General features: G+C 34.7%; 1 protein-coding gene across 1 annotated transcript in view; it reads left to right on the top strand.

Annotated features, from left to right (window-relative positions):
• SPATA17 (spermatogenesis associated 17) overlaps positions 1-15,462 on the top strand; it is an 86,908-nt gene that overhangs the window by 7,904 nt on the left and 63,542 nt on the right. Inside the window, exons 4-5 of the mRNA XM_086745218.1 lie at positions 4,310-4,360; positions 9,755-9,858. Of these exons, the coding sequence (XP_086601344.1) occupies positions 4,310-4,360; positions 9,755-9,858 (155 nt within the window). The remainder of the gene's footprint in view (positions 1-4,309; positions 4,361-9,754; positions 9,859-15,462) is intronic.

Raw genomic sequence — 15,462 nt, 5'->3', positions numbered from 1 at the left:
TTAAAAAATACTCTTGACAGTTACATTTTAGGATGAAAAGTCTTTAAAATTAGCACAGAATTCCTGTAATAACCAAGCTGAGATAGCATCATAAACCCCCTCAACTTTCCATTCTTGAAATATATTTCTGAAAAGAAAAATATTTTTTTAAAAAAGGCTTTAACCAATAAAGCCTGGTTCATAAGTTGTTCTTCAAACAGACATAAATGACAAGGCCATGCCAGGTCTGAAGTCTATGGAACAATATAGGACAAAAAATTGTGCAAGCTGACACATAATAAAGCTGACACATTCTAAATCAGACCATTAATTCATCCAGTATCTGGATACGAGTACTTATCCAATATTAGCCAGGGCTCTAGAGAAACAGAATCTCATCAGCAATTTTACAGCAATCAGCACAGAAAGCCACCTTTTTCTCTCAAATGCTTCATTTTGTGCTTGCCATCTCTTTGATTGGTAAGCAGTAAATAGGACAGCCTGATTGGAAGCCAACCTAAAGCCATGCAAGTAGCACATAAAAAGGCACATTTTTCTCCCTTTAGACCACTATATTCAATATTGTATGTTCTGGGGTTGACTTAAATATCAAATTCAAGTTCATTCCTTATATTCATTGTTCTACTATCTTTACTCAATCAATGGCTGCATTTGGAGTGTTTTAAAATGAAACAAAAATCTTCTCAGCAGCTTAACACAACTTTTAAGTTAAAGGATCAGTTGATGTTTGCATTGAAGTACTGCTAATATTTGTTGTAATGATTCCTGATTATGAAACACAATCATACATTTGACATGATAGTTCCTTAAGTAAAAAAAAAATTGGTCACTTTAAAATTTGTTCGCTGATAATGATTGGATTGGTATCTGTTGCCAGCAAGCAAGGCAAAGCATATGCACAAAATACCCATGATTACTTGATAATAAATCATTTTAATGATTATATTCAAAATTGTGAAATGTGAGTGGTACTGATGCGGAAAATAACAAAGGCTTAGGCTCATCAGATTGGCTGTCCATATGTGCATCACTACTAGTATTTCATTTGGTACTCCTCTAGTGCCTCTTCCTTTAATTATTAAAATACAAGAAATTAAAAAAAACTTTTGATGATATTTATATTATTAAAGTTATGTGCCTTTCTACATTATAAATATAGGTGCTTTGGTATAATGCTTTGTTTCCTAATATTAATCTCAAGCTAAAATTAAGAACTTCACTCCTATAGTTTTCTTAATAACTTATTTATGTTGGTTGTACTGGATACTGAAAGTCTTGCATGACCTGCGGGAAAGTATGAGTTTTAAAACCAGCCAAACACCAGGACATGAATCAAACTATACATCACTGTTTCTTTTTACAGTATTCTCAAAGTCCAGAAATCAGTTGTTAAAGCAAAGGGAATTGCAGCATTTCATGAAGTCAGCATACATGATAGCCATATTTTCAGCTCACTTTGGAGGGAAATGCAGTTGAAAAAAATATATATATTATGTGATGTAGTTTGACACCATCCTAAATATTTTACCTTCAACTTAGTAATCAGTTTTAAATAGTCCCAGATCGATAGGGATTAGGCAAATGGCTATTTGCTCTATAAAAGAACAAAAATAAAAAGTGCCTATTTCCAACTTAGAGCGTGTGTTGGTTCCTTCTCTCAATCTACTTTCAGTGAAATTTCTGGTTCTACTTTGAATTTGTCACTTTATATTAACTGAAAGAAAAAAACCAATCAGAATCAGATCACATTTTTTGGTGATCTCCAAACATGTTTTTAAACAGAAAAGGAGAAATTAGTACAACAGTTCATACACAAAAGGCTTCAAATATATTTTGGAATCATAGACTCAAAGTATACTAGTAGGGAGACCTGTGTGTTAGCATCAGAGATAGATACAAAGACTTCATGGTTCAGAAGTGGAGGTGGTGTATGTGGGTGAGATGACAAGATAATTCTTCCCAGATTCAACCTTGCAGTGTCACCTTGGAATTGGCACTCAGTGAAAGAATGAGCGGTAATGCGATGGGCACAAGCTGAAATGCAGGAATTTCCACTTAAGCAGAAGAAAGGAGTCCTATGGACAAGAAAGCCCCAGTTCAGGAAATAATATTTTGTTTACTAGGAAAGTACATAAATATAGAGTTGGATTGAAGCACTAAATTATGGATATGCTTTTGTGAATAGGGATGAACGCATTCTCCATTACTTGTAATAGCAGAACTAGTACATATTCTTATAATCAGAATTAGAAAACAGAGGGCAAATCCATTTGCAAAAGAACCTAGATGGTGACGCAGGCTTTGGCTTTTGACACAAGGATAAGGTTGTAAGAGACTTACATGAGCAATTCAGCATTTGGCTAACTTGTGATTTAGAACAACATTGAGTAAAAGCAGGAATGTGTGATATCCTTTTTATTGTGAGCAACCTTGTTAAGTAGCAGTAGGGTAAGGCCTGGATTTCTCATACCTAAGTGAGGTATGCAAGTTAGGACCCTAGTTGCCGTTGGCTATCTCTGGAAATAGTAAACAGAGATGCAATTGGAGAGCTCTTCAATTCTTTGCCAAGCTCAGAGGGAAAGTGGTCCCTCTGTCTTTCAGTATTGATGATATTAGTTTAATCATTGCTGAACAGAAATCTGATGATCATTGCTAAGCTTAGGAATTTCTATTTTAAAACTACTTTATCTATTTGGTGGTGTGGCAACTCTCACATTCCCCTATGAAGAAAGAAAAGATGAGCTGCAAAGCAAAATTGTATAAATTTAGCTGAACAGTTTAGGAATATATTTAGGCCTGGCAACAGTTATTTCATTCCAGTACTAGCTATCTACAGTTGGTATCACTCAGAAAACATTTATGGAGACAAAAGGGGAAATAGCATCCGCTGTTTATTCTAGTTTATACGTTTGGGGCAGAGATTCCTTCAAATGTATGTATGTATAAGTGTGTGTGTGTAAACATCTACACATATACGTGAAACTTTTTTTTAAATTTAGCAGTAATGCATTTTTCCTTCATGTAAGAAATATCTTTTCTACTGTTTCCATTATTAGTAGATTGGTATGATATTAAAGTGAGCATTTAAAATGCACCTTAATTAAACTGCAGGAATTATGCCTTGCTTAATGTAATGAAGAAAGAGAATTTAAAATGAAGTAGCATCATTGTGTTCATTTGTAAATAACATATTGCAGCCAACTGTTTCTTAATTGCCCAGACTGTTGATAAATAATCCAGTCCTGCTGCTCTCCACAGACAATTTGCTTTGGATCAGACTAGGCAATTCAAATAACACTAATTACAGTGAAACCCTTTTATAGTGAATTCCTGTTTGCCATGGGGGAGAAAATCACTATATCAGGGGAAAGCACTTTTGCCTTTGATTTGTGTCTAAAACATGAGAAACACATAAAGGCTGCATGTTGTGCTAAATAAAGGACATACTCTTGCATTCAAAGTACTTATATTTTACTTTTTATGATACAATTGTGAATTATGTTCATTTTGCATTTGTAATTAGAGGGCGGAACAGATGTGAAAGCTTAGTTTAAAGTGATGTATCCATTAAAATAACCTATGCTGCCAAGTGATTGCTTAGTATAATAGGGGATTTGTTCACTATGAGAGGAATTCTACTTTATTGGAAGGAAACCAGGACTTCAGGAAATGTTTTCTATATCAGGGGATTCACTGTAACATGGTATCATTGTATTTATGATTTTATGATGTTAAAATGAATATTAAATGAAACAAAATTCCCAAGGATTACTCAGGAGGCAGCTAAGTACGTAACATTTAGTACAGATGGTTGGAAGGCACAATTTTGCTCCATCACTGCATCCGTATCCTTGAATGATTTCGACTGAAGACAGCATTTCTTTGAATTTTTCATTAAACCAGACGTCTTGAAATATGAATTCCTTTTATGTTTCTGTGAGTTTTGGCTAAAAGAACCCCAGTGAATAAATCATACAATACTACATGTCACCAGCACTTGTGAATATTTCTGCTTTGTTATTCTACTCTCAGTAGAGCACCATTGATTATCAAACTCAGCGGAGAGCATTTTATGATCATATATCTCCATTAGCTCCTAGTTTGACTACCATAGATTTTTCTGGTTAAGCCTGCATTATGTATTAGGAAGCCTATCTCTTCAATACAAAGTTTGATTTTATTCTCTCTAAGCCTAGAACTCTTATTATGTATTATGTATAAAGATTCTTATCTTTTATATGTAAAAATAAGAGCACTGTCTTTGTGTAACTGAAATATATGCCATCTTCTTTTTTTCCTTGATTCACAGACAGCATATTTTATTATGAAGATGAATTTCTACAATGAAATGGCTGTCAGGGTAAATATTTCTTCACTTGTTAAACAAATGAAAAGTCAATTGTGCTCCGAATTTTCTTTTAATAAAATGAGCAAACCAGAATAATATACACTTGATTGATATGCTGATGGCAACAGTGGGAAATAGTACATAGTTAAAAATTAAAGTTACACTCAGCAGTCTGGGTTCTATTTGAAAACTGTAGCTGAATTCAAGGCATCTGTGTGTGTCTTGCCCTGTTTAAATGTTCGTTGTACCTTACCATATGCGATACTGATAAAAACCCCAGGCATTCTATCTGTGAGTATTCTTAACAAATGTAGATATATTTACAAATCTGACAAACTATAGAGCTTTTATGTTAGTTGATGTGGCTGTGCTTTTTCTTTTGTTAGTACATTTGATGTATTGAATCTCAAAAGAGCTACTCCGCGAGCACAGGACAGTTTCATTGTCTAAATGTAGAGGTGGAACAGCACTGATCTCATTGATGATACTATGAGTGAATTTTGCTAGATGAAGAAAAGTGTAAATAGTACTTTAACTTTAATAAATATACAGTAAATTAAGTTTGTTATGGGGAAAACTGCAAAATGCATTTAACTAGAAATCAGCACTTTTTTTCCTGAACTTCGGAATTGCACTTAAACAAATATATAAAACAAACATGGGAAGGACACAAGATAATTCTTGGGATGAAATATTTTTATCTTAGTTCTTTTATTTAGTGGAATAAACCTGCTCTACTTTAGAGGCCTATATCTTTTTAGGTAGGGCGTCATACCTTTTGAATTCTACCAAATGTAGGAATGTGGTGGAGTTGGAGAGTAACCCAAGGAATCTCCTGTAAAATGGGAAGATTCTCAGAATGGATTTTGATTTTGTGGCCTTTCTGGTTCCAGAATAACTCAGACTCAAGAGATATGTTCCCGTCAGGTTTTTGACTTACTGTTGGTTCTCTCAAAGGCACGAAATAGAACATTACATTTAGTGCATGTTAGAGAGCTGAAGGTGTTTAACAGCAATCTAATTCCTCAGAAAGCAGGTTTTTTTTTTTGTTGTTTTAGTTTATCCCTTGGTTAGCTAGTTTGAAAGTGGATTCCACGGTGGATAAATGCTGTATACTCATGCAACTGAAAACAGTGAGAATCACAAGATGCAAGCCAGCTCTTAAAAGTTAGCTGTGTACTTTTAGAAGGCATTAGAAGACCAAATTTCAGAGGTAATTATGTATTCTAGTCAAATGGAGTGTTGCATTTGGTCTTTCATTTTTAAAAGAAATTGAGTGTGTTCCCATTCATTTGTAATGGAAATATAATGTTGAATCATTAGCTGATATAAATCTTCGAAGTACCATGTTTTCAGTCGTGTCCTTTTCTTTAATGGAAATTTAAATCAGTAGAAAACAATAGAACAGATCTTTATTTAGTTGCAGATATCAGAATATGATTCTCCACTGTCTAAATCTTGTGCAGCCATATCTGCAGAGCAGATTTAAAATGCTGCCATTCTGAAACACTGAATGGGTTTTTCTTGCTGTCATCTGTTTCTTGAACTAACCAAGGTCCAGGACAACAGAGAATAAGGCCTGTTGAGTTTCTGCACAGAAGATATGTGGCCAGAGTTTAGGTTTCCTAAGCCAAGAGTACCTCATGTTCACACATTGTGAGCTTGATTCATGATTAATGTACTTCAGTGTTCTGAAAATATAACAATAACTGTGTATGTTTTTCTATTTAACCACTTAGTTTTGCCACATAGTACTATGAAAATATTTATTTCAGTTTATAGTTACTGATTAGAAAAGCATTTTTGATTTTGGCAATTGAAGTATCACTGAGGGCTTACACATCCTCATAATTTTGAAGTCAGTCTACACCTCTGTCTCCCTGAATTGCATTTAGATGTAACCAGAACTATGAGTTTCACCTTTTGAAATTGAATCAGATAACTTGTTTTAATCAATTTGAGTTTTGAGTACTATGTCAGAATATGATTCTCTGCTTTAAAAGATTTAAGGTTGTGATAAATTTTCAGCAACAAAAGTAATTCTATGGAAAAAAAATATTTCCATGAGCAGATGGCTTTTGATATATCAAGGTTTTGCCATTTGTTTTAGTGCTTAAAATAAACATTATTTATAAGACCACTTACATTTTGATGTTACTTAATGAGGAATATGCATCATTGATTTGACTAGCTTAAGAGGTCATTTAGAACTTGCCCGTTAACAAGCTGTAATCTGCTGAGCACACAATGACTTTGTTTAAAATTATCTGTTCAGTGCTGATCAATGACAATAATTGTTTTGTACCAATCGCTGTTGAAACTTGCTAATTACTTTGAAGGGCATACACTCTTGTCTCTTTTTTTCAAGAATTTTTTAAACATTCACCTTGGAATTAAAAAGAAATATGATCATAACACGTTATACTTCCTTATAAAAGCAAACATTTAGAACTTTCACATTGAAAATATGAGCATGTAAAATGTTCTTTTCCAAAAAGATTAGTGTTCAGTTTTGTGATCTCTGACATACAGAAATCTAGCATAAAATAATTTGAAACACAATACAGTTTTTCTTACTTATATTTCATTCAGTTGAAATCAGTGAGGTCATTCTGAACAGAAAGTGGTGTAAATAAAGGTAGAATGCAGCATTTAATTGGTACACTGAGCCCTTTGGAGATAATTACAGCTTTATACAATTTGTGTCTTTTGTATTTCAGTTTGAGTTTTGATCCTTTAACCCAGAAATATCCAGTTCTGCATTTATAACTATGAGGTGAAGACTGTCAGAAAGAGTTTCAAAGGGACCATAATCCTGCATTAATGAGCACAGAGCTATATGGGAGCCAAGTTGCTCTTGTTGAGAAATTTTGAAGCCAAACAGAAAAACAAAGCTAAGATCTTTATTCACATGCACAAGATTTTGCTTAATCCCAGATCTCTGAAGGCATACTCATTTTTGCTCTTCCTCTATCCCTTTTTAACCCAATAAGCTTGCGTGTGAGAAAGTGGAGTTGTGAAGAGTATGAAATTTACTGTCTTGTTCCCATCTTCAGCTGCTCATATAACTATTATTTATTCATATAATAACAGTATATAGAGATCCAAACCATTTTTATTCCAAAAACCAACCAAACAACAACAAATAGATAAAAGAAAATACCAGCTTTTAAAATTAGTTTTGAGTCTTATTTGGGAAGAGAGGAAAATACATAGTGATGCACAAGGGGGAAATAGATGAGTGTACTAACACTAAAATTTAATATCCTCTTATTCCTAATTGCTTTAGTGCATAATTTTATTTTCTTGGTGACACGTCGCTCAAAGACCACTGAAAGCTTTCCTGTGATACTCATTCTCTTGTTAAATCTCACGTAAAGAGATAATCACAATGGTATGACAAAGTGCCATCAGTTGAGACTGGATGCTAGTTTTTACTTTAAAAAATAGTGGTTTGGCTTTTGTGATTGCAAAATGGTACCGAAGATAAAGTATGAAAATATGCAACCCTGTCTTAATTAGTCTGCTTATAGATGGCTCCATGGCTGTGTTACTGATTTAAGCTCAGGAAAGGACAAGAGACGGAAAAATTGCAATAACTTTTGTCAGTGATACAGAATTGGACTGCAGTGGAACTGGAAGGAATAGAGAGAATTTTGCCTATTACTGACGAGCACTCCTAAGACTTAATGATACAGGCTCTGAAGTCACTGACTGCAAATGTTGATTGATAGTGTGGGCAACAGGCAGCTTTTTTTTTTCCCTTGCCTTCTCCCTGCATCAAACCCAACAAAATATGACACTCTTTTTTTTTTTTTTCTATTTTTTTAATGTGCTTTGGAATAAGTGGTAGGGTAAGGAAAAAAAAACCAACACAAACAAATAGATTGCACTCCATTAATGAATTCATACCTTGGTTCTGGAAAGAGAAGAGTTAGTGTGAACGAAAAAAAAGAAAAACATTCCTTGTAGATACACTTTAGAGTGTAAGTAAGTTCTTGAAAAGTCTAGTAGCCAGAGGCCCACAGGAAAAGGAGAGCTCTTGGCAAATTACAACATTCTTCTCTTCAATGCGCTTAGTGAAGGTGAGTAGCTTCTCACCTTGGAGTTGCTTCTGGATCCTAAGAGCTCAATCTTGCTTTTTTAAATGTAGATTCTGCCTTTCAACTGGTATATCTTTTAAGATTCCAATGCTGTAAATGTCAGAGATGGAACTTGGAGAAATGAAGGTAATACAGAGTAGAAGATGGAAATTGGGAGATTAATTTAGAAATATACTGAGGAAAAAAAAGGAGACAAAATGCAAGGAATGAAGTAAATAATATTTTACAGGAAAAAAAACCAAACAGATTCAAGGATGGGAGAATGTAAAGAAAGAGGTACTAGACATTGAGGCCAGAGGAAAAGATCATTAACTGGTTTTTCAGACGTATTGATCTAGAATACACTGACCTCTTGCGGGAAAGAAAATTAGGAGTGATAACAGCCCTCAACATGACTGAATAGAGCAAGTTACATCTTCTGCCTGTATGTGTCACAGCATAGGGATAAATATGGTGAACCAAATGACAGTAGTGATAATTTTTTACTTAATTAATACTTACTTACCCTTATCACAAAACAGATAATCAGTAAACCTGTAATAATTTCAGAAACATCATGATTAGTATTTTTAAGTGTCAAAGAAGTTTTAAGCTGTTTTGCTGAAATAAATTATTGGGGATTTTTTTTTAATCTTTTTTTTTTTTTAACTGATGCTTTTTAAAAGGCACCAAAATATTAATCCTTTCTAGCGGTGGATGCTACCTAATTTCTATTCTTATTTCTTAGCTACAGATAAAAAGGTTTCCTTTTCCAGTTTAAATTTTATCTGTTATGCAGGAGGAATAGTATTTTGTGATAAGATTATCATTAATGTCCAACAAATAGACATGCATCATTTTACACTGGAGATGAAAGAACTGCAATTTGTAAACAATGTTTCCAGAATGCCTAATTCATTGAGTTACTGGGAAGGCTTCTGTTCAGTTTAGATTGTATCCAGAGCACAAAGGTGAGAGCGTAGAAGATATTGGTGAAGTGGTGGCTCAGTAGGGAATATATGTTGTGCCTGAGAAAATACATGACTTCTGTTCTCTTTTTTTTACCATCCTTACATAGAACAATGCCACTGGCAGTAGCAGACATTTCTTTTCATTGCCATACCCCAATATAAACAGTGGTTTTAAACTTGACATTATTTTTTGAATGTTGGCATTTAATAGTAAATTGATTTCACTATTTAACTACAATATGTTACCACATTTAACCATATGAAACCATATTATTTGGGAAATACAACAGATATTTGATATGCATACAAACTTTTGTTTTGAAATATACTAAGCAAATATTTATTTCCTCTAGATTCAGAAAAGGTGGCGAGGCTATTATGTTCGAAAATATATCCATAATTATTATGCACTGAAGAAATACCTGGAAGCCATTTCTGTGAATAACGAGATTGTCAGGTAAAGATAAAAACTCCATGTGGTAAAGCATTAATTTACTTTTATTTTATTTGTAAAAAGTTTATGGCACTGATTAAACTATTTCCTCAAGTGTAGGATCCCCTCCATTATCAATTTTATATATATATATATGTGTATATATATACATATATCAGTCATCATTTTCTTTATCCAAAGCCTGTGTATATCGTGCCACATTCTGTTCTCATTTACACTGTTACAAATTCAGAATAATTTCTTTGGATTAATTAGATGTACTCTGAGTTTACACTAATTTAATAAAGCTGAATTTGACTATTCATCTACGCTCAGAATTCATAGATTATTATGCTTTAAATATGGTTTGTTGAACTAGATTATTTTTTCCCAGCACACACAAGCTAAAAAAAATAATTTTCATATTTTTTTAATTGTTTATTGGCAATGAATGAAAGTGCAGATTTGGGGGTCTAAGTTATACTCATGAGCCGTACTATGAATATTAATTGTGAAAAATACTGGTGAGGGCATAGTGAAGCACACTTTTTCCATAGTTACAGAAGAGATTAATTTGCCTGTTAGATTTCTGTCTAGAACTGTTGTTGCTGTATGTTCTACTGTATATCTCCTATCTGCCCCTTGTCTTTCCCTGTACTTAAGTTGAAAGCTCTGTAAAATAGAGGCAGTTATTTCCCTCTAGCACATTTGATGTAATGATCCATGACTTTTTCACATGGCAAAGAAAATTCAGTAAGAAGACTGCTGCAGAAAATAGCATATACAAGTTTTATATGAAGAAAAGAATGATGCAACTTTTTTGGATGCTGCTTATTAATTTATATTATTTTTCCACATTTATAGAATCATAGAATTGTTGGGGTTGGAAGAGATGTTTAAAGGTCATTTAGTCCAACCCCCTTGTAAGGAGCAGGGACATCTTCAACCAGATCAGGTTGCCCAGAGGCCTGTCCAACCTGGCCTTGAATGTTTCCAGGGATGGGGCATCCACCACCTTTCTGGGCAACCTGTTCCAGTGTTCCACCACCCTCATTGTAAAAAATTTTTCCTGATATCTAATCGGAATCTATCTCCTTCTATTTTAAAACCATTACCCCTTGTCCTATCACAACAGGCCTTGCTGAAGAGTTTCTCCCTATCTTTCTTATAAGGCTCCTTTAAGTACTGGAGGGTTGCTATAATGTCTCCCTGGAGTCTTCTCTTCTCAGGGCTGAACAGCCACAACTCTCTCAGCCTGTCCTCACAGGAGAAGTGCTCCAGCCCTCTGATCATCTTCGTGGCCTTCCTCTGGACTCCCTTCAACAGATCCATGTCCTTTTTGTGTTGAGGGCTCCAGAGCTAGACACAGTACTCCAGGTGAGATCTCATGAGAGCGGTAAAGGGGCAGAAGCATCTCCCTTGACCTGCTGGCCACACTTCTTTTGATGCAGCCCAGGATGTGGTTGGCCTTCTGGGCTGTAAGTACACATTGCTGGCTCATGTTGAGCTTCTCGTCCACCAGCACCCCCAAGTCCTTCTCCTGAGAGCTGCTCTCAATCCATTCTCCGCCCAGGCCGTATTTGTGCTTGGGATTGCCCTGACCCATGTACAGGACCTTGCACTTGGGCTTGTTGAACTTCATGAGGTTCTCACAGGCCCACCTCTCCAGCCTGTCAAGGTCCCTATGGATGGCATCCTTTATAGCTGATGTTACATTCTCTTTGTCATAGCATTATAGCTTACATATTACATTGTTATGTATAATGAAGCATACTGATAACTGCCTACCTCTAATCTCCCATTACTCTTCATTTAAATGTATTCCATGCAGAAAGTTAGGTCATAACTCAGCAAAACCAGACTTAAAAAAATCTATCATCTCTTCAACTGTACCTTATTGTTCTGAAATCCTTGAAATATGTTCTCTTCTTGAAAAGGTAGAATCTTAGAAAGACTAGATCCAATCTTGGTAAGCAAATGAAGCCATCAGTTTTCTACTCTGAAATTAATATAAGTGGATGAACTGCAGAGACACAACCTACCTCTCTGTCCGTAATAGTTCTATCACTCCTCTCCATTCCCTCTGTAAACCTGGAACAAGGCTCATAATGTGTCAGTTACGTTGACCTTTGATGTGTGTGAACAAAACAAGATAGCAAGTGGTATTCCTGCTGTACTGAACACAGACTGATGCAAGCTTTGTATTTCATTTCCGACACCCACAATAGATCTCTTCTGGATAACTTTGGAGGACTACAAAAATATTTGTCTTGCAGTACTCAAATTTCCTAGTATTTGTTCCAGGTCATTAAAAACCATTAAACCTATGCATTGGGTAGGTATTTTAATCAGGAAATACTTTTATGCTGTTTTACTTTAACAAGTAAGGTGAGCAGTATGACTTCAGGTACATCAAAATGTGTCAAAGTTGATATATGTGAGGTCTTAACTGGCAACTGATATATTGATACTCTGCTAATCTGAGTTCTGTCTTCTGGAGTTCATAGAAATATATGTCTTTCTGGTTAAAAAATCCATCTTTCAGATTAAAAAAAAAGTTAAAAATTAATTTTTGAGAAAATTTAGTCAAAGTGATCATATCATTTCAGTTTTAAAAATGCATTGGTTCTCAAGTGCAATCAAGAATCAATGCAGTAATCCCTTTACTGGGGTACATTTGAAAGCTAATATGTATATTATATTCAACATTATTCTTATGAAGTTTAACAGATGTCTAGTGAAGATCAGGTGTAGGCCCTCAGCCAAACACATTTTTCCTTTCATTGGGCTAAGTTGTTGCCAACTACTTTGGCTCCAGGGTGGCTCACTGTGTTTCTTAAGAGGAATGCTGAACAAAGTGGAGGAGAGATTCTCTGCATATTTTCATCAACCATTACGTCAAATATGGAAGAGTGTAACCTCATTGTTCATAAACAGTTTTGTGTATATAAAATTATTGCAATTGTTCATTGTAAAAAATACCAGGAACTGTCTGAAATTGAAGGAGTGCATTTATGAAGTGGCTGGGTTTTATTCCAGCATCAGCATTAATATGGAAATGTACATGTGGGTGAACAGAGACTCAGATCAGGCTGGCTTTGAGTGTTTCATATCTCTAGAACACCACAAAACAACACAACATGATAAAGGAAGTAATGCATTTTTTTTTTCTTATTTGTCTTATAGCTGCATTCATCAGAATATATGCATTTGTGCAGTATCAGTGCTAGTAAAGAACCAAGCTTCTCTACAAACAGCAACAGAACTACAGTGAAACAGACTGATTTTAAGAACTCTGGAGGGGTATAACTCCCCACCCCACCACCCCCAAAACAACAACAAAATACGCACTGTTAGTTTATAATTTCAAAAGTTTGTTTAAACTATATTATTTCTGGAATTATGATGTAATTCTAAACTGAACTACAATATATGATTCTCAGTTTTATCTTCTAGAATAATGCTGACAGATTTTTTATTTATGACCAACAACCTGATATCACATTGCAAGTCCTTTTGAGATACATTTTTACCTCTTGGTCTACAGAACCAGGGGTTGTCCTTAATTTTCTCTTCTTTCATTAAGGAGGAGCCTGTATCAAATTACCACTTACTAGTTTCTAAGAGAAACTTCAGAGGAATTTGCCACAAAAACTTTGGACATTCTGTTAGTTTCTTCTAAGAGTATCTTAGAAGAATTATTGAACAAAGTTTGTATTCTTCTCTCTCTCCTCCTTTGTTCTCTTTTTTTTTTTTTAATACAAGACACTGCCCTTACTAAGGTGTTTTCTCAACCAGTAGCCACATCTTTACCATTTAGATTTAATACAAACCGTCCTTATTTAATAGCTGCCCTCATTTAGTAGCCAGACCTTTATCATTTGTCTTTACTGTGAAAACCCCAGGAGAAAGTAAACTTAATAGAAGCTGCCCCAGTTTAAAGCCATAGAGGGATGTAATTAAGTTTAACAGAAATTGATTTAACAGAAATTGACCTAAAATATAATTAAATAATAATAGTCATATTATGTGTGAGTTTGCACTCACGTAACAGACTGCTTATCCTAACTTAAGACACTGGTTTTGTATGAACCAAAGATAACTGTCAGCTTTAGCTCCCTGCCTGGCTGAAGAGTGGGTGGATTTTCCTTCAGCATTCCCATTATTTCCTACTGCTACAGAAACAGTAGGTGTGATGGTTGCTGATGTTCCCAGTAGAGTCCTTAGTAGTTAAATTGAGATCTGATTCCAAGAATGCCTTGACAGATGGCAAAAGAATGAATTTGAACCCTGAACTCTGTCTACATAAGAACATATTCAGATTTTTCTTTACATCGGTACATTTTAGCTTCAGTGTAATGGAGAAATGAATTCATTAGTCCTGAATTCTGTTTTTCCTACAAGACTTAGGAAGTTATAACCAACCAAGTAGGAAATGTGTTCTTAAATATTTATTTTCCAAAATGTTGCTATTTAGATTTTAGAAATAAGTCTTCACCTATAGCATCCATTTGTATTTAAATACCAATGCATACCATATTGTATCTGAATATGGATTAGTTGGGTGGTTGCATATATAAATGCATGCATTAAAATAAATTCCATTACTTCTCAGTGAAGCTAGTGTATTTCATTTTAAGGGAAAATACCTTATTTTGAAACATCCTTAAAGCTGCATTTAACATCTTTAAGACCTGGCAAAATGGTTACAAGGGGAAATATGCCAAAAGCAATTAGCATGGGCTGTAACTCCATACGATGCATTAGAATTTTGTTTTATGTGAAACAGTTTCCAATCCATGATAAGCAAATGGACATCACTTGACATAAATTAGCATGCTGGTGCCATTATATCAGAAGAATTTATGGATGATGTCAGTTGCCCAACTGTGTGATTAACTTGCAGTTCTTTGACTAAGGTTATCTACACACTGGCCTTTAAACGACACTAAAGCAACTTTGCTATATGTCAGGTGTGCAACTAGAGATAAGATTTTGGGATGTAGTGCTCCATTTACTGATGAATGGCACCATTTAAATTTTTCTCTAGACACGGAACTCAGTAAGACAGCAGTATCAGAAAACTAACAAAGCAGTGGCAAAGCACTAGCATTGAGGTTCCCGTGTAATCAAGGCAAGCAGTTTAGCTTTCTTGGCTATTGAATTTAAAGGTAGCAAACTGAGACCTGAATCTAGCTTTAGCAAGCATCATAGTGTACATAAACACTGTTATGATTATAAATCGTGAATTTCACACACTTAGATGGCTGACGCCAAACTTTCCTTTCCATTGTCATTGGCTCTAGTAGTGAAAAAGCCTTGAGAGTGGTGCTGAAGAGTGTAACTTTCATCCAATTTTGACTAGCTGTTCTATTAGCAGATTTAGTATCACAGTCATCTTTTTGGTCTTCAAGAAATGTCAGGGAAATAGATAATGCAAAGTGATAAAAACCACTTCCTTGGCAATATATATATATTCACAAATCCTTTGTCCCGTCTGGTTTTTTTGTCATCATACTGAACAGTGAAATACAGTACTGTTATGTATTGCTAGCGATTTAATCCATTGTTCAGCTTTTCTGCAAATAAGCCTGAAAATGTAGTACTGAAAAAAGTAAGAATATCTAG

Source organism: Chlamydotis macqueenii, chromosome 3 (assembly GCF_036417535.1).
Source record: "Chlamydotis macqueenii isolate bChlMac1 chromosome 3, bChlMac1.mat, whole genome shotgun sequence".
Lineage (NCBI taxonomy): Eukaryota > Metazoa > Chordata > Aves > Otidiformes > Otididae > Chlamydotis > Chlamydotis macqueenii.
The sequence above is the reverse complement of the archived record's forward strand: the minus strand, read 5'-3'. Positions and strand labels throughout refer to the sequence as shown.